The 25335-nt window shown below is 36.4% G+C and overlaps 1 protein-coding gene across 2 annotated transcripts; it reads right to left on the bottom strand.

The window, feature by feature from the left end:
• Positions 1 to 642: 642 nt before the first annotated feature.
• iffo2a (intermediate filament family orphan 2a) lies at positions 643 to 24247 on the bottom strand. 2 transcript variants are annotated; one of them, XM_079848799.1, is made up of 9 exons: positions 23347 to 24247; positions 13428 to 13488; positions 12973 to 13071; positions 9388 to 9564; positions 9075 to 9220; positions 6905 to 7109; positions 4316 to 4405; positions 4103 to 4239; positions 643 to 3690 (listed from the first exon to the last, which is right to left on the bottom strand). In XM_079848799.1, exons 1-9 carry the CDS (start codon positions 23892 to 23894, stop codon positions 3567 to 3569), a joined length of 1587 nt encoding a protein of 528 aa, XP_079704925.1. In that variant the 5' UTR covers positions 23895 to 24247; the 3' UTR covers positions 643 to 3566. The 2 variants fall into 2 exon arrangements, with proteins under 2 accessions (XP_079704925.1, XP_079704926.1); XM_079848800.1 differs by having other exon boundaries at positions 6905 to 7079.
• Between the last annotated feature and the right edge of the window lie 1088 nt (positions 24248 to 25335).

Genomic DNA, 25335 nt, shown 5'->3' with positions numbered 1-25335 from the left:
TACACTTTTGCTGTAATATGAATACAGTCGGTTGATAAAACATCTAACATCATATATAAAAAATTGGCTCAAAACAGTTATCTTTAAACATTATAGTCTAATGCTGTTAAAGGGATAGTTCACCCAAAAATTATGACAATTTTTATTTTTGGGTGAACTATCCCTTTAAGAGAATGTGACACTATAATGATGGCAAAACAAAGCTGTATTTCTGAAGAAGTGTGATTTGTGTCTCACCGCCTGAACCAGTTGAATGAATTTGCCTGTCTCAATATCTTTTTCCCAGAACTTTGACCTATAAAAGAGACCACAGTTTTCATTTCTCTTCTAGAGATGTGTTAAAACACAACCTCAACACCCAAGCGACAGGCAAATTCATGTAAAATAAGTGAGACTTGCTCAATCATGCAAAACTAAAATTTCCATGTGAAATCTGTTGGGAAGCTCAAAGAACATTCATGGTCACAAATAATGATATAATAAACATTGCATGCTGCAAAGATGAATCGAAAGTTTAAAAAGTAGATTTTGGATGAAAAATAGTGTCATAAAAGACTGAAAAGGCAAATTGTTTTTTATTTATTTATTTAAAACCAGCATAAAATCAGAGTACAACTACATAAGACTTGCATAGTCCTCCAGATTTCCAAAAACAAACTCTCATTTCCAGACATGCTGTTTTCAGCTCAATATCAATCAGCTCATTTATTTAGTATACAGCACAAACTAATACATTTTATTAGAATGGCCCATATTTAAGGCAAATATTAAATCATAAATTGTATCAACATACGGATACTATAAAATACGGAATGATTCATTTCCAATAATTAAAAAAGGCAATAACAGCAAAACTTAACCTCCATCACCCAGATACTGTTTAAAAGCAATTAATTAATAATTAATGTTTATGTAATAATAAAACAGAAACAATAAAAAACAAACATAATAAAAGCAATGCAAGTATTATGCTAATATGAACATCGTTTTAGTTTATAAAGCTAATTATTCATTGTACAATAAAATAAATAAATAATGAATAATAATCTCAATTTTATAAACCACCTCTCGAATAATAAGCCAAAATCATATTTTGTGGGAGGGGAGGGGATAGTGTGTGGGTCGTTCTTAGGAAGTGACATTCATTCATTAGTGTGCTTCCCCATGACTTAGTCCCATTAAACAATTCATTTGACTGTTTGTAATGCAAATATATATATTTTTTATTTTAAATAAAACAATTTTAATTCTTAATGCTTGTTTGACATTTACAGGTCCCCATTTATCACTATTATACTGTAAAAAAAGATTGTTTTTATTGAAAAGTATTATAATTTTCTGAGACATGTAGAATTTGTCTCTGCGTCTTGTGACATTTTCTCTTTCTGACAAAACGTTTTTATTATAATAGTTATGTTTTTAAATGTTATAAATGTATTTCAAGTCACAATGACACAGTTATACTAAACATACAGAATCTACTCTCTATTATAATTGCTGTAATATGGTTGAAATAATGTAGTGCTTTAGGGTTAGCATATGTACTTTGATACTTGGTATTTTAAATCTAATCTTTAAATATTTTTTCAAACAGAACAAGTGCACAAATAGCACATTTTCATGAGAATGACCCACACACAGAACTAAACGTAATAGCAAAGTTTTCAGTATCTATTTTGCAGCTTGACCAAACCTTTCAACACCTGAGGACAGATATAGTATGGCTTGAGATCATCCAAAAAATCTCATGTCACACCATTTAACATCTTAGACATTAATTATATGTCATCATCTGTACTAAAGATATGATTCAGGATTTAATGGTCTATAACAGAGCAAAGCATGTCCTTAATATATTCAGAGAAAAATATAAGGCAACTAAGACAGTGTATATACAGCATATTTGTAGGCACATGAGTTTGGGTTTTACTGCTACTTTCCAACACTGAAAGAGCCAATACAAAGAAACAAAGGCAAAACTGCACTTAAAGAGAATCATCAACTCACACATACTGAATCTGGCTCCAGCTAAAAGAATCACAGAATGTAACATCAGTCCAGATTATTGCATAGATCTTAGTGCACGGTGGTCTAGTTGAGCAACAGTATTATATGGTGAAAACATCTGAACTGGTGAGAGATTTCAAGATATTGTTGTGAAGTATACTGACTATTGTGACGTTAAAAGCCTGAATGTATTCCAGAGCTCGATGTAGAAGAATACTTTCCTCTATAATGTGTTTTAATATGTGTGATATTTAAACTGATAGGTGTGTAACTTGCCTTTTAGATTCATGTAAACAAAGGAGCAAGATAGCAGAAATTATGCATTTAATAAATAATATTTATATTTAATATATTATCATAATATTTATATTATAGGTAACACTTTACAACATCAGTTAACAATGAGCAATATACATTTTTAAAGCATTTATTAATATAACTTTGTTGATGTTAACAAAAATGTCCATGTTAATGTTCGTTCACAGTGCATTGACTGACGTTATTACACTGCTCTGTGGAATGCTTGATTGTGATTGGTCAATCGCGCCAGCCAGCGGTATGTTATTCCTCGATAACAACCGCTGAAAACAGTTAACACAAGCTCATCTGGGTTACTGAAGTCAGCAGCGCTATACGCTTGCTAGGAACAGTTTTTCTTCCTGGAAGTTTTGCATTTGGCGAGCTAATAAAATATTAAAACTCAGTCAAATCAATATTTTGTGTACAGTTATTTTATTATGCCATCCAGTATTGTGGACTCGCTCTCTCGTTTCATACAAACGCAGCTGCTGCCATTTTGTTTTGTACAATGTTGGATTATAAAATACAAACAGGTACGATTTTAAAACAGTTTAATCTGATATCAATATAATCCATAATTATTTATGTGGCGAAATGCCGTGTAAAAAGTGGTATGAATGACTGTATACCGTATCTCTTAAATGTCCGTCTAGTTTGAACTTGCAGCGCTAGCAACTGCTCTCTCTGCGGAAGCTTTGCTTTTAAAGACCTGATCAAATATTTCAACGAAGATCAATATTTCGTTTCTAATAATTTACTTATGTGGCAAGTAGCCGTGTCGGTTGTTGTCTCAGAATAAACCCCGGACAGGGTGATTCTTAGAAAACAACCAGCTGGATGTAGATTATTCCTTACTTAACAGACTTAACTAAGATTAATAAATGCTGTAGAAGTATTGTTCATTGTTAGTTCACATTAATGTTAACAAATGAAACCTTATTGTAAAGTGTTACCATATTATATGATGATATATTTTATAATATTATTTATAATAATATGCATTATTATATATGGTATTCATCACACTGTAAAGCGTGTGACATCAGTTAAAGCTAGTGAGGAAGACTATGGAGCCATGCCTTGGCAGTGCTGATGAAGAGGGCACAGCTAGTCCTGCTTTAAGACAGCATATAAAGCACCAATACTTACTCTTTGGGAATCTGAAATTCCACACTCATCCATACTGTGTAAGAAAAGGTGACCAGAGACTTAAAAGAGTGACTGGTTCACAAAGAAGCTGAGAAACCAGAAAGACATCATCATCTAACTTCTCCATTCATCTCTACCGCCCCTTCTTTCTCTCCATCAGGCTCCAGCTCATCCTGGATGTCATCGGTGTTTCCTGAATCGCTGCTGCCCACAGAGCTGAAGGAGGGCGACTGTCTGCATTGGAAAACAGAGGACATGAACATAAATCATTAAAAGCCATTGTGGAGATTCATACTGTTTTACTTTACATTCTCAGTTTGGTTTAATTTTAAAGTCACCATTAAATCAAAATGGATAATTAAAAATGTTTAATCATAATAACTTCCCCTCCCTCTTGCAGTGACTTCTCTTCTCTGATGATGTGTTTACTGGCGTGAGGGCGGGACAACCTGTCACTCACATGGCGTCACAGCAATAGCAAACCACAACCGTCCAATCAATTCCCGATGGACAAAATTAAGTACTGCCCTACATTTCTTCCTGTTCGAGAAGCCGTTTCACTTGGATATACGTCACAATAGGGAAGAAAAGTCTACCACAACTTCCATTTCAAGTTTTGCTAAAACTAAGATACGATTAAACCAACCTGCCGGTGGGGGCTGTGCTTTGGATGAGCCTCCGGCAGGTCTCCATCTGGACGTCCAGCCCTCTCTTCATACTGCACATCTCCATGTACTCATGCAGGTGTCTGTTCATGTCACTCTTAGCCGTGGCCAGTTCCAGCTGCGGGAGGAAGATAGCGGTTTTTGAACTCAAGTAAATATCAGCTGAAACGTGTCATTCACATATGTTCTCTCACCTCAATCTCTCCGATGGTGTCCTGGTACTCCTGCTCTCTGGTCTTAAAGATGGATTCTGTTTCATTTATGAGGCTACCTAGACTTCGATCCTGGCGGGATAATGCATGATGTATTATTAATATTCTCAGGAGTCAACATACATTTTGTACTATTGTACAGCCAGTAATGGTCAATATTAGTAAGACAGCATATTTAGCCACAAGAAACAACCAAAAAATACATAGACAGCATTTTTTGGCAATTCACTACCATTCAAAAGTTTGGGTTCTGTAATTATTTTTTTTAAAGAGGGCTCTTTTGTTTACCAAGGCTGCATTTATTTTATTTAATGCCATGTCAGCATTCAAAGCTATTTTCATGGCAAAAATTAAATTACAAAAATACAAATATCATATAAATACAATAAAAACAAAACAAACAAAAACAGCAAGTCATATTATACAAGATTTTTTTAAATTAACATATGATAAAAAATCCAAAACCTTCTCAGGCATAATCTTATTAAATATGTCCTTAAGTGAAGTAACTTCATAAAAGAGCATTCTGCTTGTATTAAGTCCAGGACAATCCAATAAAATATGTTTGACAGATAAGGGAATCTTACAAAACATACATAAAGTTGGGTCTTCACCTTTAAGCAAAAAAGCATGGGTCAGACTTGTATGACCCATACGACATCTGCTGTAGACCACTTGATCATGTCTAGTTTTAAGAGTGATAAAAAGTCTGTTTGTTATTTCCGGATGAGTTTCATACAATTTATTATTTTATTTGATCAAAAAAAACATTAAAACAGTAATATTTAAAATAACCGTTTTCTATTTGAATATTTATAAATATAATCATTCTAATATGATTTGCTGCTCAAGAAACATTTCTTATTATTTTCTTATTACTATCAATATTGAAAACAATTGTGCTGCTTAATATTTTTGTGGAAACCGTGCTTTTCCCCCAAGATTCTTTGATGAATAGAACGTTTAAAAGAACAGCATTTATTTGAAATAGAAAGCTTTTGTAACATTATATACGTCTTTAATCTCACTTTTGATTAATTTAATGCATCCTTCCTGAATAAAAGTATTTATCTGATGGTCAGTAAAAAATTTTAAATACTTGAATACTTAAATAAATATATAATTAAATATAATTGAGTTTATATTAAATGTATACGTATAATGTATTTATAATTAAATAATTACAAAAAAAAGTACTAAAAATATCACACAGAAATAAAGGTTGTATTTTAGCTAATATGAGTGTGATGCTTCTTATTTTTTTTTTATTTTTTTTTTGCCCAGCCACCCCCCCCCTGGGGTTTTGTATTTGGAAGGGATGGAAGTTTCTGAAGTATCTCCTAGGAGACAAAGTGCAGGAGACAGTGGGACTCTGCAGTCCAGGATCGAAGATAGTGTGTTGGTTAATGTGATCCAAAGAGTGAACAGGCTGGCAGAGCCAGGTTGCGTGGAGATAGGTGTCTGTGCTCCCAGAGGTGCACTGTGAGCAGGTGTCTGTGTCAGATAATTTCATTTTAAATAGTTTACTCTGAGTGATGTGGATTCTGTGGATGGTTTTATATTGTATGAGTTGTAAATTGGTGTTGGTGGTCATAGTAAAGGTATTCCTGCAGATCTGTGTCCAGAAATCCGGGTCGGAAGATAGCATGAGGTCACTTTCCCACTTCCCCTTGGGCAGGGTTATTGTGGGGTTAGATGAAGCGATGAAGCTGTAGAGTTTAGATATAAGTTTTCTTGGGTGGTTGCCTATCTCTAATAACTGTTCACTTATTGTAGAAGGCTGTAGGGTGTTAGTTAGAGTTATTTTGCTTTGAATTAAAAATTTAAGCTGTTGGTAGTGGAGAAATTGGTCTCTCCCGATCCCGAATTTCTGGACAATTGAGGTGAATGACATAAATTTATGATTTTCAAATACGTGGTGAAGGTGGGTGATGCCATTTTGTTGCCATTTGGGGAAGTGGATCGGTTTATTGTGAAGACGGAGGTCAGGGTTGTGCCACATGGGGGTATACCTACATGGAGCTCGGGGTGATTTGGTGATTTTGTTGGTTTTCCACCAGGCTGACAGAGTTGTTGCTATTGTAATGTTATGATAGAAGTCCAGTTTTTTAATTGACTGTGGTAGAAAGGGGTTGGGGGAGCACAAGTATTGCTCTAAATCAAGCCATGGGTCGGAATGTGTCTGTTGTTGAGTCCATTTATATAGGTATTGTAATTGGTTTGCCAGGTAGTAGTGCATGAAATTTGGTGCTTCAAGTCCGCCTAAGTGTTTTGTGTTTTGGAGTGTTGTAAGTGCTATCCTTGGTTTTTTATTTTTCCAATAGAAGTGAGTGGTGAGGGAATCTAGTTTTTTGAACCAATAGTCTGTCGGGGTAATTGGAATCATTGAAAATAGGTAATTGATCTGAGTGTGATGCTTCTTATGCTTGTGAGTGAGCATTAACAGAGCTGTTGCCTACTGTATTTAGTTTAATTTAATTGGGTGCTTCCTGTAGTTGCCTATATAGACATTACATTTACATTACATTAGAATCATTTGGCACTTTTATCCAAACATGTTTGCTGACTAACCTGCTCCTGAGGTTCTCCGTGAGAGTCAGATGCGCAGGACACTGTGGTGCCTGTAGCAGCGGCGGAGGTGGTGAGACTGTTGTAGTTACTGAAATCCTCCCAGAGCAAAAGAGTCTCCCCCGTCTCCTCCCACGCCAGACTATCACAGTCATCGTCAAACTCGAACGTTTCCCGCCTGCCAACAAACCAATTAGCTGAGCAACCTCTGCGCACAAGACAGGCAGCAGACACAGACGTGGAAGAGAAAAGAGAAGGAAACGAGGAGACACAAGGAGAAGAAAAGGAAAGGAAAATCAACAGATCCACAATCTAAAGGATTACAAACAAAAGATAAACAAAAGACTATAATACATAACATAGAACAAATGAACATAAGAAAAACGTTAAAAAGTTAATATCCAGATTTTAATTAAAGCAAATAAGAAAAATAATAGTAATTTAATATAAAAATAATATAAAAAGAGATCTCTCTCAAATAGGAAAATACCAAAGACTGTAAAAAAATACACAGCACACAAAATGACCATGTTCCCCATATGTACACAAGATGGCAGTAAGTGATCATACAAAAGTCCATACTCTATACTTTTGCAGTATTTTGTTTTCCATGTTATAAACCCTTAATGATCTTACAAACAACAAATTAACTAAACACTACAATAATAATAAACATAATAATAATGAATCTCTCTCTGTCTCTCACACACACACACACACACACACACACACACACACACACACACACACACACACACACACACACACACACACAACCATCAGAAGGTGCCCTCCAATGCAGTGGTTCTCAACTGGTTTGACAATGGGACCCACAATTTCTCATGGTCATTAGGCCGTGACCCAATATATATATTTTAATTTGACCTAATTCCTGAAAAATGATATATATAACTTATATATTCTGTTTTGGTTTGGTTCTGTTTTGTTTCTATTCCCTGTATGTGTATTTTGACCGAGGGTGCGTCTCAATCAGATCCCTAGTTCAGTAGTCAGGGCACTGATCAGGGAGTCAGCCATTTTAAGGGCTGTCTCAATCACAGAATACTTCCAAAGCACTAAAAAGTTCACTACCTAAAAAGTCCCACAATGCACAGTGAAAAACAGGGAGCATCAATGCTCACCATGTTCTCTTAATGGAAGTTTTGAAGCTCGAATTTTAACTCACTACACATAATTGACAAATGTTAAAATACAAACCATTATTTAATTATATTTCAGCTGCATAAACATACATTGCTAGACAGGTAATGAACAATCTAGCTAACATTTATAATTTATTTACAGCTGAAATGTTGCACATGTATGTAAACAAGCAAAGTATTTATCATAATGTCCTTAAAAATCATTACAAGTAATGTCAGAAAGATATCAGCTCTGCTGTTGTAAATACCAGTAATAATGTTGTACAATGAGGATGTAGTCACGTCGCCGGAAATAGAGTCATCAGTGTACCAGTGCGTGGTGAGTCAGCGTCCTTTACTGTCCTTACCAGTGCCCGAATTCTTGAACCAAATTTACTGATTCACAAGCTTGGGAGCTGATTGAGACACACCCCTAGTTTCCTTGTGTGTGTGTGTGTGTGTGTGTGTGTGTGTGTGTGCACCAGTTAAACACTAATTAAGTTCACCTGTTGTTCATTTAGTTCCCTTTGTTAGCTCTGTGTATATATAGCCCTAATTTTCTGTTCATCCTTTGTCTATTCTTTAGTCAGAGTAAATTGCTTGTGTATGTCTTTCTCTCCTGTGTTTATTCTGTACTACTGAGTGTTTAACGCATTTCTATTATTTTGTTTGAACTGTTAAATAAAGAGATCCTGCCTCCTTACTTCCATGGTATTTTTTCCTTACTATGGAAGTCAATGGGGACTATCAACTGTTTGGTTGCCCATTTTCTTAAAAATATATTTTGTGTTCAGCAGAATAAAGAAATTCATAAAGGTTAGGAACAACGTGAGGGTGAGTAAATGATACTGATATTTGGGAGAACTATCCCTTTAAACAGTCTCACAGAAGAGTCAACAGCTTTCGTTCACGTCTTTCAAAATTAAAGTCTCGATCCAGAAAAAAATAGTTTTTTTGACGGTACACCCACTCAAAACAGCCTTGTGACCCACCAGTTGAGAAACACTCCTCTAATGACTATGAAGACTCACAGCTGGTTGAGCATCCTCTTCATCTCATCAGTGATATTGAGAGAACCAGGCATGTCCTCCTCACAGTGAGCAGAATCGACATCAGTCTCCAGTCTCTGCTCCTCTGATTCACCCTTGCACTCCTTCCTCCTACATACCGCCATCCCCTACAACACACACACACACACTCTCTGATTGCTGAAAGATTCAAATTGCATGATAAGCTGTTATATAAACTCCATGTACTGCAAATCAAATTTGAGCTCCAAATTTGCACAATGTTCCAGTAAATTGGAAGGTATCATTAGAATCTATTGAGAGTAAGTTTCCGTACCCCTTTCTGCTCGGGAGGAGCTCTGGATGGGCTGCCGTGCAATATCATGCTCATGTCTTCTGAGTTCCTCTGCTGTGCCACGTCACACAGCTTGGCTGTGATGTCGATGCGTCTGCAGATGTCCATATCAACCGTCATGGCTTTCTCCTGGATTTTAGTGTCCAAGTCAGACACTTCCTATACAAAAATGCATGATAATGAGACATTTCAGACGTAATCCATCATGCATTGATTCAGCAGAAAACTGGAACAGGAAAACATACCTCTCTTGCTTTATAAAAACGTAACACAACATACATAGAAATATCATGCAAACAGCCCTGTGGTGTGAAACATCTTTTTTTAAAGTACAAATGCAAATATTCTACACAGCCTCAGTTAAAGGCACAATATGTAAGATTTTTGGATTAAAATATCCCAAAACCACTAGAACAATTGTATATATTTTGTTGAATTGTGTACTTACATTATACCAAATGTTTCCAACAATGTTCAGAACCAGTGAAATGGCCCATGTCATATATTATATATATATATATATATATATATATATATATATATATATATATATATATATATATATATATATATATATATATATATATATATATATATATATATATACACATACACATACACATACACATACACATACACATACACATACACATACACATACACACATACAATAATATATTAGGCAGGTGAGCAACTGTTTGGATACCTTTATCGCGTTAGTCTTATTGCTTGAATCTCTTGTTTTCTTGATTTACCGCGAGTAACACATTTTTACCATGCCTCAGAGACAACACAATTTTGTCGAGTGGTTAACAGCATAATCAGAAAGAGCTTTATTTGTAATAACAGTAATACAGCATTTTCTCCACCATACAATATATTTTAAAATAAACTGCATGCCATTTAGCAACACAAGTCATCCAGTCATCCTTTTATTAATATGATATTCTAATATCGATCTAGCTTACTGCAATGTGCAACAAGTGTCTCATACAACCACCAATCGAACACACAGAGTAGGGCTGTACTGTCCTAGTCGATTAGTCGATTAGTTGGTCGATACGTTCTGGTTCGACCAAAATTCTGATTGGTCGATTTTCTGCCGCGTTTATTTCATCAGTTTTGCCGCGCTGAGGCGCGCTCATTTCATCAGGTGGAAAGCACTAACTGCTAATGGGGGTGTTTTCAGAGTACCCTTGTTTCACTGTAACAGTCTGTCTTCAAAACACCCCCTTGTTTTCACCTTTTTTGGATTAGTTCAACCCAAGAGAGCGTCGAGCGTAGAAAGTTTGATGCTGAATATTATTTATTTAATTGTGAGAGCGTTTAATAGTCAGTCCTCTTCTAACATGTCAAAAACAAAGAAATCGACAGTGTGGCAGCATTTTGTTAAAATTGATAACAGGAAAAAGGTCGAATGCAAAGTTTGCAAGCAACAGTTTTCCACAGCTTGACGACAAACATGACATATCATCTAAAAGTGGTAAGCTCACTTGTCTGCGTTAGCTTGCCCTGTCTGTTTTGAGTAGGCTATGAACATATCAGAATTTGCATATTTCAATGTTTTAGTGTGATAACCTAACTTTTTTATTTTTTATTTGGAGCCTAATGCGCAATTGCGCTGTGCTGTTGGTTGTGTTAGTTTTGAGCCTAGGATGCTTTATTTTTCAGTTATGCACTTTATTTCGTTTCTGCTCTTGATCTGGTTTGTTTAATAAATATTATTTTTTTATTAAAGTGGACGTGCCTTTTGTGTTTATTAAGAGTAAAAGCTTTAAGTTAATAGTCTATACGTGTCTCAGCTGCGAAGCTGAGCTCATGTTCAGCCTCGCTCGGTGCGAGGACATGCACGGTGAAATGATAGTGTCTGACAGTTATAACTTATTATTATAACATATGACAAAAATAATTGTCTAAATTATGTTGCATATTCCTCAACAGTTCTTGTGATGATATCACTAGTTGACAACATAGTACTATTTTCGGAAATCATAAGCTATGATATTGCGCAGGTGCACGTGATGCTGACAGACTCGAGTGTCAGACTCATTTCAGTGCAAAATAATTAGGTCAAAAACGATTTAATATACTGCAAATAGCCTACTAGTTGTTTATGTTTATTTATAATTCATTTAGGCGGACAACAAGGCTACCAAGTACTGCGCACAGTGTGCATCTAATTAATTTAACGTTTTTTTTTTCTAACGTCATTTTTAGTCGAAAATTTCAGGACTTCAGTCGACCAAGATTTTCTTTGGTTGAGTACAGCCCTAACACAGAGTAACGTTAAAATAATTTCAACACACTCAAACATATTTTTAGTATGATTGTTTTGACCAAGTTAAACAGTGCTGTGTTACCCCACGATTTTAATTAGTCAGATAAAGCATTATAAAACAGCAACGTAAAATGTCCCAGGCTCTCGACCCATACCACAGTAATATTAATTAACTTTAATACATTAGCTCATTCATGAACAGAATTTCTGCCCAAGTCCCGTCGGATTGGTGAAGGTGAAGACGACAACTCCCATGATTCCACGCTAATTTACGCCATCATCAAGCTGCACCTGTGTTATTGTTATGAATAAGCGACTTCTAGTGGCGAAACTTACATACTGTGCCTTTAATATTAGATAATGAAAACTGCATGAATAATAATAAAGTTAAAATGTTAAAATAAAATGTTAAGCAGCACAAGTGTTTTTAGCATTGATGATAATAATAAGAAATGTTACCTGAGCACCAAATCAGCATTTTAGAATGATTTCTGAAGGGTCATGTGACACTGAAGACTGGCGTAATGATGCCGAAAATTCAGCTTTGATCACAGGAATAAATTACATTTTAAAATATATTAAAATAGAAAACAGTTCTTTTAATTTGTAATAATATTTTGCAATATTACTGTTTTTACTGTATTTTTAATTAAATAAGGGCAACCTTGGTGAGCAAAAGAGACTTCTTCAAAAACATTACAAAATAGTAATGTTTCCAAACTTTTTACATGTACTGTATTATATAATTATATATATATATATATAATTATATTATTATAGAAACTTGTGCATAAACAGCACTACACTGCTTTTTATGGGTTAGTGAGCATTACAAAAACCTCAAAGGCAGATAAACTTCTCTAAATTCATTTGGCTACAACAGATGGTTGAGCTTCTTTTGAAATGCTTTGTAACAGTATGCATTCACATTAAGGAACATATTATCCAGGGAGGCAGCAGTCAGCTGTGCTTTATTACTGGGACTCAGCAACAGCTACTCAACAGTAAAGAACAATATGCATCTGTTCCAGGGCCAGAAGCCTGACTGCTTCATTGCTTATTTGTCCACACAGATCTATGGGTATCTATTCAGTCTAATGCCAGAGTTATTTACCTATGGGTTCATCTTTATTTCCCTGAAAGTCAATCTTGTAATCTTTATTAATCTCTCACAGGTGCAGTCAAATTATACACTTTTAAACGAGGTACTGTTGTAAATGGATATTTGCATGTTTTGCATGTCTTTAGTAGTGTGCAGAAATTGATACCAGATAAAGCAGGACACTTACATCATGAGGCATTAGGCTCTTGAAGACCACCAGCTCTGTTTTAAGACGATCCATCTTCTCATTCAATTCTCCTTGCAATGCTTCAGATGACTGAACACTCTGTAAAGAGAACATTTAGAAAGTTTTGCTGTGCACTGTAAAAAAAAAATGAGTGGGTGAAAATGAAGGCAATAGTTTGCATGGCTTTTTTTAGTTGAATATATTTACTTAATTATTTTAATGAAATGTTTTGACTGAACTTAATGTTAAGTTTCCATGCTACAAAACTACAGTAATCAAGCAACTCTGGTTGTTTTTTCTGCATAATTTACTTGGTCTCAGAATATATTTTTACAGAGTGGGTGGGGAATTTTCTTCCATACAATAGAATTACCTAAAAGCAAGACATGCATCGGTGCAGACGTATGGATGTCAAACATCAACACAGTCGCAATGTAATAGGGCTGAGATCTCACCTCCTGCAAAGTCTCCACCAAAGACTCCATCTGCTGACGTTTGGACACCTCCTCCTCCCATCTGGAATACAAGCACAATAACAGATTGTACTTGAAATAAATGTGCACAGTTTATCATAGTGTGATAAAGTCTTGATCTGGAGTCATTCAAATAATTAGTGGCTCAAAAGAGGATGAAAGTTACTTAAAATAAAAATGTATTTACCATTTTTTCAAAACTGCTTTTTAAAAAACGTACAACATATAGTTGTATACAACAAGTACACAACTCTAAAAAATCATATGTATGTAAAGGTTTACCACAAAAGTATGTTTGTTCAGTTACATGTATTCAAAAGAGACTTGAGAAAAACATCAGTATCCTCCCTCTGCCACTGACCATTGAGAATCTTCCTGATAACTTTAAAACTCCCCGAAAACACTAGCAAGCTCCCTTTAAATCACTATGGAGACTGTAGTGAAAAGCAGGATATGCAAATAAAAGCTTAACTTTTGCAGGAGAAATGCTTGAGGTAAATTATTGTGCCGGTTTCTTTGCTCTTGTTCCAGAAGCAGTGTTTAACGGTGTCTGATTAAAACAAAATCTATTCGGCATTACCTACACTGCTTTTCAGTGTCCGTAAATCTATGGTGTTTTGCTACTACTGAATCTTCTGTCACATGATGTCTAAAGATTTTATAATTACCTGAGTTTTATAATTATTGTGAATTCGGCATCTATATTGAATGTGATGCACTAAAATGATTGGACACTGCGGGTAAAATTTATTTATATAGATTCCTCCATACAACAGTCAACGGAGTCTGATTCACAAACAGATGATTCTTATGAACCAGTTATTTTTAGTGAATCAAACACGTATAACGCAAACAGTGTGATCCGATTCCCATGCAAATGTGCCAGTTCTTTCTGTGAATAGTTCAAAAAGTCCAGACCGGTTTAAATCAGTCTTGACAAATCCTTCACTGAACCAAATCTATCAATGCGGTCACTGAATCATTTTGTTTAGTCCATATCAAAATGAAGTAGGTTTTGGATCAGTATAATTACCGGATGACCATCCATATGACAATGTCTCGTTAAATAAATATAATAATAATAATAATAATTCATGCATCAGAGGTTTAAATAACCACCTGTCTACTACAAAGTGTTAACATGCTGCGGAATTCCCCGTCAGATTCTGTAGTCAGTTATGCAGTAAGATTCCTCATCGGCTGGATTAAGGGATGACAGCTTCTCTTGTTTTAGAAGATCCCAATCCTTTGATTTCTCACATGCTCAAGGGATTATAGACTCCATTAGTCTTACACTTGCATTGTGTGACGGTGCAGACATCAAGACACCTGCAAGTGCTGACTCAACATGACAAGATCCAGAAGGGATCATCTGTTTAGTACAAAGAGTTGTACTTGTTATGTTAAGCTGATCTGTAGGCCAGGCATGAAAAGCATGTGGAGGCTGTGGATCTTCAGTGATAACAAGAGGAGTGGAGAAAGTTCTCAGGGTATAAGAGTGAAAGTGCAATCCCATAAACTGCCGTTCAAAGGTTTGTGGTCGGTGAGATTTTTTCAGATTTTGAAAGAAGTCTCTTATGCTCACCAAAGCTGCATTTATTTATTTAAAAAAAAAAATACAGTAAAAGCAGTAATAATGTGATTTTTTTTTTTACAATTTAAAATAAGAGTTTTCTATTTAAATTTTTTTTTTTTTAAATACATTTTATCCCTGTGATGGCAAAGCTGAATTTTCAGCATCATTACTTCAGTCCTAGAGTCACATGACCCTTCAGAAATCATTCTGATATGCTGATTCACTGCTCAAGAAACATTTCTTATAATTAAAAATGTTGAATACAGATGTGCTGCTTAATATTTTTCTTTTTTAGGATTCTAAGATGAATTGAAAGTTCAAAAGAACAACATTCATTTGAAACATTTTTTTTTTTTTTTAAACAGCTATCATTTTTTGAGAAAGACCGTTTTATTGGTTAAGGAGTAGCCACAGGTAGATGAGAGTCAGAAATCTAGATCCATATAGAACTGATCCAGGTGTGGAGATACATCATGGATCTGGCTGTTCAGACAGTGCAGGGTCAGTGTGGATCTCTCTGAATGTCACTGGGATCCAGTGGAGCTGACTAGACAACAGCCCAAGGTCATGAGAATCAAACTCCTCTCATTTCCTCTGCTGCAGCATAGACTGAGCTTCCACTTCATCCAAAAGACACTGAACACAATATAAACGGAAACTCTCACAATGGCATGAGCAAATGTAAATGAATACTGCATATCGAAAGCTTGTGAATGCCCACCTGGTCAACAATAAGCACAGGATTAAAACTTTTTAATGAACTGCTATTTATGAAAAGAAAGATGAGACACACCACAAAATGAAGAGGCGCTTTCTTTGTTCTTCACTCTATGCCATCACTGTACACATTGCTGTGAATTCTCCCATTGTGTGAGATCGGGTCGTCAATTTAAATACACATTGTTCAGTTTATGGGAGAGTTCAAATGAATTGAGCCAATCTTTCAAAGAGCTATTATGAGGAAAGAGAAGGACAGGGGTAAATCTGCTATAGCTCAAAAGTTTTGTGTCCCATTGTAATCTTAAACTGCTTCAAAAGTGTACAAATGAATAGGGCAGAGTGATAACGTGAGGTGACCGTGAGGGGGTTCATCATGATAGCACCTGTGAAGACCTTCAAAGCATTATGTCCCACATAAAGACACACCCTTTTTTTCCATTTGTCCACCACCTCTGAAATGCCTGAAGTGCAAAGAGACATCATCTCACCTAGTATTTACTCAAAACAGGAGCTCAGAGTGAGATTATCACAAAGATCAGATGAGACCACCAAAGAGCGGAATCTAGAGAAGACCACCAAACTGATCTAAAGTGACATTTATGTTACAAAAAATGTATAGGCTATTTCAAATAAATGCTGTTCTTTTGAAATTTCTATTAAACAAAGAATCCTGAAAAAAATGTGCAGGATCCATGACAATATGAAGCAGCACAACTGTTTTTAACATTGATAAATAAATAATATGAAATATTTCTTGAGCATAAGAGACCTTATTCAAAAATATTAAAACATTTTACCCACCCCAAACTTTTGAACGGTTAATGCACGGTCAAAACAAAAATGAGCTATCTTTTATTTATTCCATAAATTAGTTATCTAAGATTTTCAGGTTAAAAATATAGATTTTTTTTTAATCTATAAGGTACACAAGGTTTTATGGTCACATTGTTTATTCATGTTGCAATTTTAAACATTTTTCAACACCTCTTTCCCTTCAATCAGTTCATTTTAGGGTCCTGCAGTGTAACAATTTTTTTCAGTTTGAGATGAATTATACATCATGCAAACCACCAAAAAAAGGCTTTTCTGCACAAACTAAGATTTCATTAAACTCTCTTTCCAGCAGTTTTTTTTTCAGTGTCTGATTTTGTGATCCAAAAGGTTTCCAGCCATTTCAAGCAAACATGTGTAGATGGAGTTGACTGATGTTTCTTGAAAGCTTGAGTTCAGTGGTATGTTAGGCATGTAAATGAGTACCCTTGCTCTCTATATTTGTCTGTTCTTTAACCACTTTTGTTGAGGAATGTACCATATTCTGTTCATGGACATTCATTCACAGCGCATTAAATGTCAAAAAGCAAGTATATTTCTGCTTAATTTGTTAAACTTTTGTTAAACTTTCACTTGAGACATTGATCTCTGAACTCTGCTTTGATTTTTTTATAAGGTTCAGTAAAAGTGTTCAAGTGATTTGATCAAAGAGGTTTATTAGCCATTTTAAAACAATGGACTGCATTGGAATTGGAACTCCACTGGTCAATAAATCCATAAAATGATAAGGATTCACAGTCAAAACAAGGTTGGGCGATGGTAAAAGTGAAATTTTTTAACAATATTATAATACTATACAGATCCTGCTAATCAAATGCCTTTGATTAACTGATCATCAGGAAGTGTGACCAACTCTATAAAAGCAGAAGTTTTGGCAGTTTGCTGGTCAGGAGCATTCAGGTGTGTGTTAACACAATGACAAGGAGGAAAGACATCAACAATCTTATAGAAGCAATTGTTGCTGCCATCAATCTGAGAAGGGTTATACAGCCATTTCCAAACAATTTGAAGTCCAACATTTTACAGTGAAGAAGATTATTCACAAGTGGAAAAAATTCAAGACAACAGCCAATCTTCCCAGGAGTGGATGTCCCAGCAAATTCACCCCAAGGTCAGACCATGCAAATTCAGAGAAATTACAAAAAACAAGACCTACACAGGTTAAGACTCTACAGGCCTCAATTAACATGTTAAAGTTCATGACAGTACGATAAGAAAAAGGACGGGACAAGTATGGCATGTTTGGAAGGGTTGCAAGAGAAAACTTCTCTCTAAAAAGAACATGGCAGAACAGCTTAGGTTTGCAAAGTTGCATGTGAACAAACCTCAAGACTTCTGGAAGAATGTCCTTTGGACAGACGAGACCAAAGTGGAGATATTTGGCCATAATGCACAGCGCCACGTTTGGCGAAAACTGACCTCAGCATATCAGCACAAACACCTCATGCAATGTCCATCACGCTGGATTTGGGATTTGGGCTTGTTTTGCAGCCACAGGACCTGGACATCTTGCAGTCTCTGAGTTCACCATGAACTCCTCTGTATACCAAAGTATTCTAGAGTCAAATGTGAGGCCATTTGTCCGACAGCTAAAGCTTGGCTGAAATTGAGTCATGCAACAGGACAATGATCCCAAGCACACCAGCAAATCTACAGCAGAATGGCTGAAAAAGAAAAGAATCAAGGTGTTACACTGGCCCAGTTAAAGTCCAGACCTCAACTCAACTGAAATATTTTAGCAGGACCTTAAAAGAGCTGTGCATAAACAGATGCCCACAAACCTCAATGAACTGAAGCAACGTTGTAAAGGAAGCGGGCCAAAATTCCTCCACAACGATGTGAGAGACTGATAAAGTCGTACAGAAAATGACATACAGAAAAGTCATACAGAAAAGTTATTGCTGCAAAAGGTGGTTCTACTAATCATAAGGTGTACTTAGTTCGTCACACATGATTTCTCCATTTTGGCTTCATTTTTGTTAAATAAAATATGACAGTGTAATATGTCATGTGTTGTAATTCATCTGAGGTTGCATTTACCTCATTTTAAGGCCTGCTATAGACTAGATGTTTTTGTATTAGGCTATGTCCTGATACTTAAAACCATAAAATTCAAAAGGCTATCCTTTATTTTTCACATGACTACTATGATGAAATTGTTCAATACTGAGTTATAAAACTGTAGCTCAGTCTCTCTAAAAATAAATGTAAAAATAAGCCTTTTAAAATAAAACAAGGGCCTCGTGCCAGGTCTATTTTAGGCATTTGGATTAATTCCTGTACATTAAATATATTGCCTGCTGCTGGATAATGACTCGCATGCATTTCCTTTTAAAAAACAAGAAAAATCCAATGATAGCTGTACACAGTAAATACACAAATACTGCGGTAAATATGCAATATTTGTGTCCGAACACACACAAAAAAAGGCTTTCAGGCTATATACTCCATTTCATTTTATGAGGGAACATTAGTCTGTTTCCTGTGCCAAAATCAGCTCTTGGAAACATTCTTCTGTCCTAAACCCTCTGACCATGAGCAAAATGTATTTGAAAAAAAGGTGATGCTTACTTGAGGGTGGACTGTTTTAACTTGGACCAGTAAGAAACCAACTAAAACATCTCAGCAACTGCATAGCAACCACCCACATCACTCTAGCATCAGGACTGACTTTTACAATGTCCACATGTTAATAACTTTCCAAAGTCAAAATCATGTTTATTGCCTTAGAGAATGACCGCTAAATAAAAATCTTGACATTATGTGCAAAGTTGACCTACATAACGATCAGTCTCAGACAGTCCCGTGGGTCTTCAGTAGTGCACATCTGTGTCCACACCCAGGACATCAGAGGAGGAGCAAGCTACGTTTCAGATCGATACAGGGCTCTCAAGAATCTCAGACACATGATCTAAACCCCTCCCTTCTGTGGCACAGGGGGTCTACACATAAATCAGGACAAAAAGCAACTCTTGTGAAAAAGAAATGGGTTTAATATTGAATGTACACTGTATATTTTAAAAAAACTATTACATTCAGTTCACACTTAAGTTCTTTTAAAGTACATTCTTTTCATAATAAGTTCTCTTTTTAAAAGCATGTTAAAGTGTACTTCTTTTTCACAAGGGAACAGTCAATATCCAAACCAGCATGACAGTCAGGCTTTTATTAAGCATTTGCGTCACCAGGGCTTTTGAGGTTCAGTTTTTAAATGCATAGTGTCTTGGCTGGCAGTGTCTACTCCATCTGTCTGTACACTAGATGGACATTTACAAACCCGCACAATAAACACAGTCTCTCAGAAATCTATTTACCACATAATTGACAGCAATCTGGCAGAAATAAAATCTTTTGAAAGTCAATCATGTGCATCATCATGAAAAAACTTGCTAGCTGAGGAGAAAAAACTTCTTTCAGGAAAATTGACAAGCCTGAATAATTTGTTAGCATCAATAGCCCATTGATTTATATATAAGTGATGTAGGCTATATATAAGTGGCGCACACAGTTTGGACTTTTTCTGCTTGTTTACAATACAAGGGTAAAAGTAGTGCTTTAATTTGGAGATATGAGGTTTCTGCCCGACACACATATACACACACACACATAAATATTCTGAAGTTATAAAACAAAAATGTATCTTAAAATATGTCTTACATTCAAAAATAAAAAATAAAAGCTTTTATTTCATACCAGTTGATAGCTGTTTCTTGGATGTGTAAAAATGTTCAGAATGTTCTAGTGCCCATGATTTTGGACTCCCAGCATGAGTGGGGGGAAGAAGTGATTTCCTGCCCAGTGAGGCAGCACTACTAAATAATTTTCTGCCTGGAGAGATGATCTCACTTTGCTGCAGGCTTACCTCCTGTTCACTTACACACCAGTGATCCCTCACACAAAACATCCCCTCACATGCAGCTACAGCCAACATCCCTGACCAGAACTTTACAGCCCGACTCACACGGGTCAGTGGAGAGCATCTGCTGGGGTTATAAAACACCTTCTGAAAGAGTTTGTTCCTCAAAGTTGTCATCTGCAGAATGCATGGCTTTTGTGCTAAAGATTTATAACTTGAATTGATTTCACAAAAATGTGGCATGTGTTGAATCATAAAGCTAGAGCTCAGAAATGATAAACTGACTCCCAGCACAACTTTCATGATGGATTGATAAATATGATTTAAAGTCACCATGAAATGTGTGAAAATGGGGGGCATGAGGATGGGACAACCTGCCATTCACATGAGCAAATCACAATGATACAGCAATCCAATCCATTCCTGATGGACAGTAAAGTCCTGCACTAGTTTTTCTTCTTGTACAAGAAGCCATGTCACTCATATACACATCACAATAGTTAAGAAAAGACTACCATTCTCTCATGCCTAAATAGTTCTGTCTCATATTAGGCAAAAAGGCACAATCAATCCAAACCGATGCCATAGAAATGGTAATGAATCTACAAACATGACACCAATTAAAATATTACGCAACACCAAAAGAGACTTCTAGTGTTCTCGGTTTACTTGGGGTTAGTTTCTTAACAATACAAGAGGAAAACATATATTGAGATGTCCAGAACAGTTTAAGAAACCTGAATTTCTATCAAAGCCATGGAATTCCCACAAAGGATTAATCAGACAAAGAATTCCAATGAAACGGGAGGATGGGTGAAGAATTCGCACAAAACTCCAAGGGGTGGAGCAGAATGACTCCATTCTCTAGACATGCAAAGCTACCCAAAATGTTCAATCAGTATCGAGATGATTTGTATGTTAGACAGACATGAAAATAACTGGGTTGAATATCTTTTTTCCCTTTCAACAATAATGGTTTTTGGCTCAAAATTCTTGACTTTAGTAATGTAATTTTGACCTCAGAAACTCAAAACTCTGAAAATAGATACAATTAAAATCAGCAAACGCAAACTCTTTAACAGTTTGCAGTTTCTTTAATTTGTTTCCAAGTTGCTTTGTACTTTAAAGAACACTAGACCAAACATTAAGCTGGTTGCCAAACACATGCCTAATTTATAAACCGGTTTTATATTTGTTTAAATGATTTCCTAGGAGACAGTCTTTGCATATGAGCTTGATGCCACACTTTCCACCTGTTTCAGATCGCATTTAATATAACAGACCACCAACATCCATCCTAACCCACCGGCTGCTACTGTGACACACTATCTGAGGGCCAAAACAAACATGAGATGACAGTAGAGCAAAGAGGCCCATGCAAAAAAAAAAAAAAAAAAGAGTTAATTTTGTGTTGGCCACTTAAGGAAAGACAAGTCGAACATACAGTATGACTATTTACTCAAGCATTTATCAAAGAAATAGCCCATTCCTAACAGTATTGTAGGCTAAGCTTAGTAAGTACTGAATAATCTAAGGATACAGACACTCTTTATAAAGTGGGGTTTCCACCTCACTCAAAACCTGGAAATGAATCATTGTGTGGCTCATTTGTCCACTTCTTCTCACAGACAGTCCACTTCTGTTCTGGCAGATGAGAAAAAATGTCAAGACCTTCTATAGCCAGACTATTATATTACTATTACACCAGCCACTGAAACAAACTATGATAACAACACAGCCAAGAAGAACAGTCTGGGGAAACAATTCACGGTTACTGTAGATATTGTGAGAAAACATGTCTGGGGCTTCAAGATGACCGGAAATGCCTTAAAGTTACAGTAACATATCTGTGTTGAGCAATGAATGAGTCCCCACACTAGTGCTCGGAGAATTTGGCACATATGTTTTGTTCATCACTATTCCAGCAGTACACACACCAAAATCAAGCATCTTTTAGCAACAACAACAGGGAATGTATCCTCTAAATCAACATGTATATGAATGAAGCTTATGAATTGAATGACACACCTCAAAAAGTCTAACAGAGAATATAATCAGGGCGAAATTCCCAATGTATGAACCAAACCCACACAGAATGGGTGGGAGTGTATTACGTGGACTACAAATGGTCCCAAAAGGTGTAAAGAGAAACTGTAAAGAGATTCTACTTAAGTTCTAGGGCAGTTCCCACAGACTCATTGAATGGGAGGATTTTGCAGAGATCCCCATTTGGAAGAGAGAAAAAGCTAATGTTTCTGTCTGATAAAATGTCACCCCTGCTTTCTCAGGTTTCATATCCAAACTGGACGCTTTGTAATAAGATACTAGAGAACATACAGGGGTTACTCATAGAGCCTTACTGTTTAAGACACTATGAAAAACCTATACCCCAGGGACAGTCATATAAAACAGAAAGGAAACACACAGTCTTGTTTACTATGAACATACAAGTTCTTGTTTTTTTAAAGGAGAAGGGTTATTTTTGTTGAAAGTTTTTGATAATCAACCCAACTAACCATATGTTGCTGTTCTCATTAAGATATAAAATGCTATTGTTTTCTGAATTTTTAAAATGTCCAGTTTGTTCTTGGTTATGTGATTGTTTCAATCACGATGTTGATCAATTTTAAGGCAACCAGGAACTTGCTTTTTTAAGTTAAACAAACTACCTGTTTACAGTGTGGTTGTGGCCAAAGTACAATAGTTAGTGTAAAAAAAAAAAAAAACTTAGGAAACTTTCATTTTGTTCCACTTATTTATGACATTGGTAACTAACATCAAGTCACCAGAATTTTGTTGGAGTAACAAATACTGCGGTAACCATATTTGCCCTGAATTACAAAAATTGCCTATAAAGAAATGAGCTTCCTCACTTTTTTGCAGGGAAAACATTTGAAATAAGCTCAAGCTGGACTTACTTTCTTCTGTACTCGTCTCTCTCGCGCTTAACTTTGGCCAACACATTGTACAAGGCCCTGAGTTCAGGTGTTATGGTGTCAATCTGAACCCCGACACCGTCTGGATGAGTCCAGGACACTCCAGGCGCCTGATGAGTCTCGAACCGTCCTCCGCATCGGGCGGTGTGCGAGAAACTCCAGATTTTACCGGGGAGTCTCGATTGACACAGTGCGTTTGAATAAGGCAGTTCGAGGTTCGTCTGGACCGCTTTATCCCGGGAAAACAGCAGTCGGTACCGGGATTGCTCCTGGGCGTGCTGCAGCTGGATTTCCAATAACTTATTTCTGCGCTCTAATTCGTGGACTTTGGAAAGGAAGCAGCGGAAGCGGAGATTCAGTGTTTTTAACACATGAATGTTGGAGCCAAAATCGTTTCTCAACGCGCTGGTTGCCATGGCGCCGGTCCCGCTCCCAGTCGCACACGCTTCATTCATACCGAGAGGAGCAGCGGATTCATTGAACAGTATCGGGTTGAGAAGCGGGTCTGGAAAACGACGAGGTAAATCCATCTTTATCCGTGAGCAATGTTTCTACGCATCAAACTGCAGATGCTGTAAAGCAGCATACGTCACCTCCATGCTCTCGGACGCAAAGGTGCACTCCCTTATCTAATATCACACAAGTAATAGGCCATGCTCGCGCTTCTAGCGGCCGGATAAAGCGCAGTGACCGGTATACATTTTATGAACTCTCAGCTGCCCTCCTACCATCCGCTGGTGATGAAATGGGCTGGTTATTGGTCTCAACTTGCCGTAGAGACTCAGGTTTCAGCCCAGTCTGAGCATAGCCGCACACCAACCGAAGGAAAACGGGAGGAGAGGAAGACATATCTGTCTTATCCGCCCTCCAGTAAGAGTCGCATTGGATACCGTGTCTTTAAGACACGCCCCTTCAATTTACATATTACATGAGGGGCGTGGGCATACACACACACACACACACACACACACACCCCTGAACAGTAGCATTTTAAAAGTATTTACATATTAAATATTTGGCGTCTGTATACAGTGTTCCTGTGATAAAAGAGAACTTTTGTTTGTTTCTGATCTTGACAAATATGATAGGGTCATTCCAAGTAACAGTACTTTCTTTGAACTTTGTAAATTAAAATAAACAATTTAAGCAAATATTTCTAGAGAACACTAAGGCATATGCTGTGATCATGCTTCAACAATTTTCTTTCTTGTTAATTTTTATAGCTTAAATATAAATTAATTAATACTCAGAGAATCCACTGCTAGCTTCTTGTGTTTTTGTGCTTTTCCTTTCCCACCAAAAGGATGTCACTTCCCAGAGGAAGGCTTTTATTAGTTAAAGGAATATAACAGGATGAAAGTAATATTGTCATACATACAAAAAAATAGTTTCATTTTGATTATAGAAAGGAGTCCATGAAAAACCTCCACTCAAACCCAAGTATTGAACAAATGCACCCCTACATTTTCTTAATGATGATTTAACGAGCAGTAAGCGATTTGTTGGAAGTAGATCGGGCCAGCACTAAAATACACCTGTAGCCAATCAGCTGTAAGGGGCGTATAAGAGACTTTTATCTGTCCCCAGATCACAATTAAAGAATAGAGGAGATTGAGCCTTTGCTATTGCCGGCCCTAGACTGTGGAACAGCCTTCTGGTTTACATCAGATCAGCACAGTATTTAACTGTTTTTAAATCTGCTCTTAAAACCTATTTTTTTTCTTTAGCTTTTAATTCATTGTGAGCTTCTGTCATGAATGTGTGGTTTTGCCTTTGTCTTTTTGTGTTTTGTTCAGCACTTTGGTCAGCCATGTTTGCTGTTTTTAAAGGTGGTATATAAATAAAAACAAGTTTGAAACTTGAAGGGGCGTACTCATTAGAGGGGAGGTACACGTGTTGCATAAGGCTTGTTCAACTTCATGCAGCTCTGCGCAGACCGATCGGCGGCTGACTTGAAGTAGTGCATGCCGG

Source organism: Squalius cephalus (genome assembly GCF_949319135.1).
Source record: "Squalius cephalus genome assembly, chromosome: 18".
NCBI lineage: Eukaryota > Metazoa > Chordata > Actinopteri > Cypriniformes > Leuciscidae > Squalius > Squalius cephalus.
This window is presented reverse-complemented; position numbering and strand designations above follow the sequence as displayed.

Coding starts and splice junctions, on each gene's coding strand:
- iffo2a (XM_079848799.1), bottom strand. CDS start 23,894: ATGGATTTACCTCGTCGTTTTCCAGACCCGCTTCTCAACCCGATACTG. Junction 4,406..6,904: donor ACGGAGAACCTCAGGAGCAG/GTTAGTCAGCAA, acceptor TTATCCCGCCAG/GATCGAAGTCTAGGTAGCCT. Junction 4,240..4,315: donor ACACCATCGGAGAGATTGAG/GTGAGAGAACAT, acceptor TTCCTCCCGCAG/CTGGAACTGGCCACGGCTAA.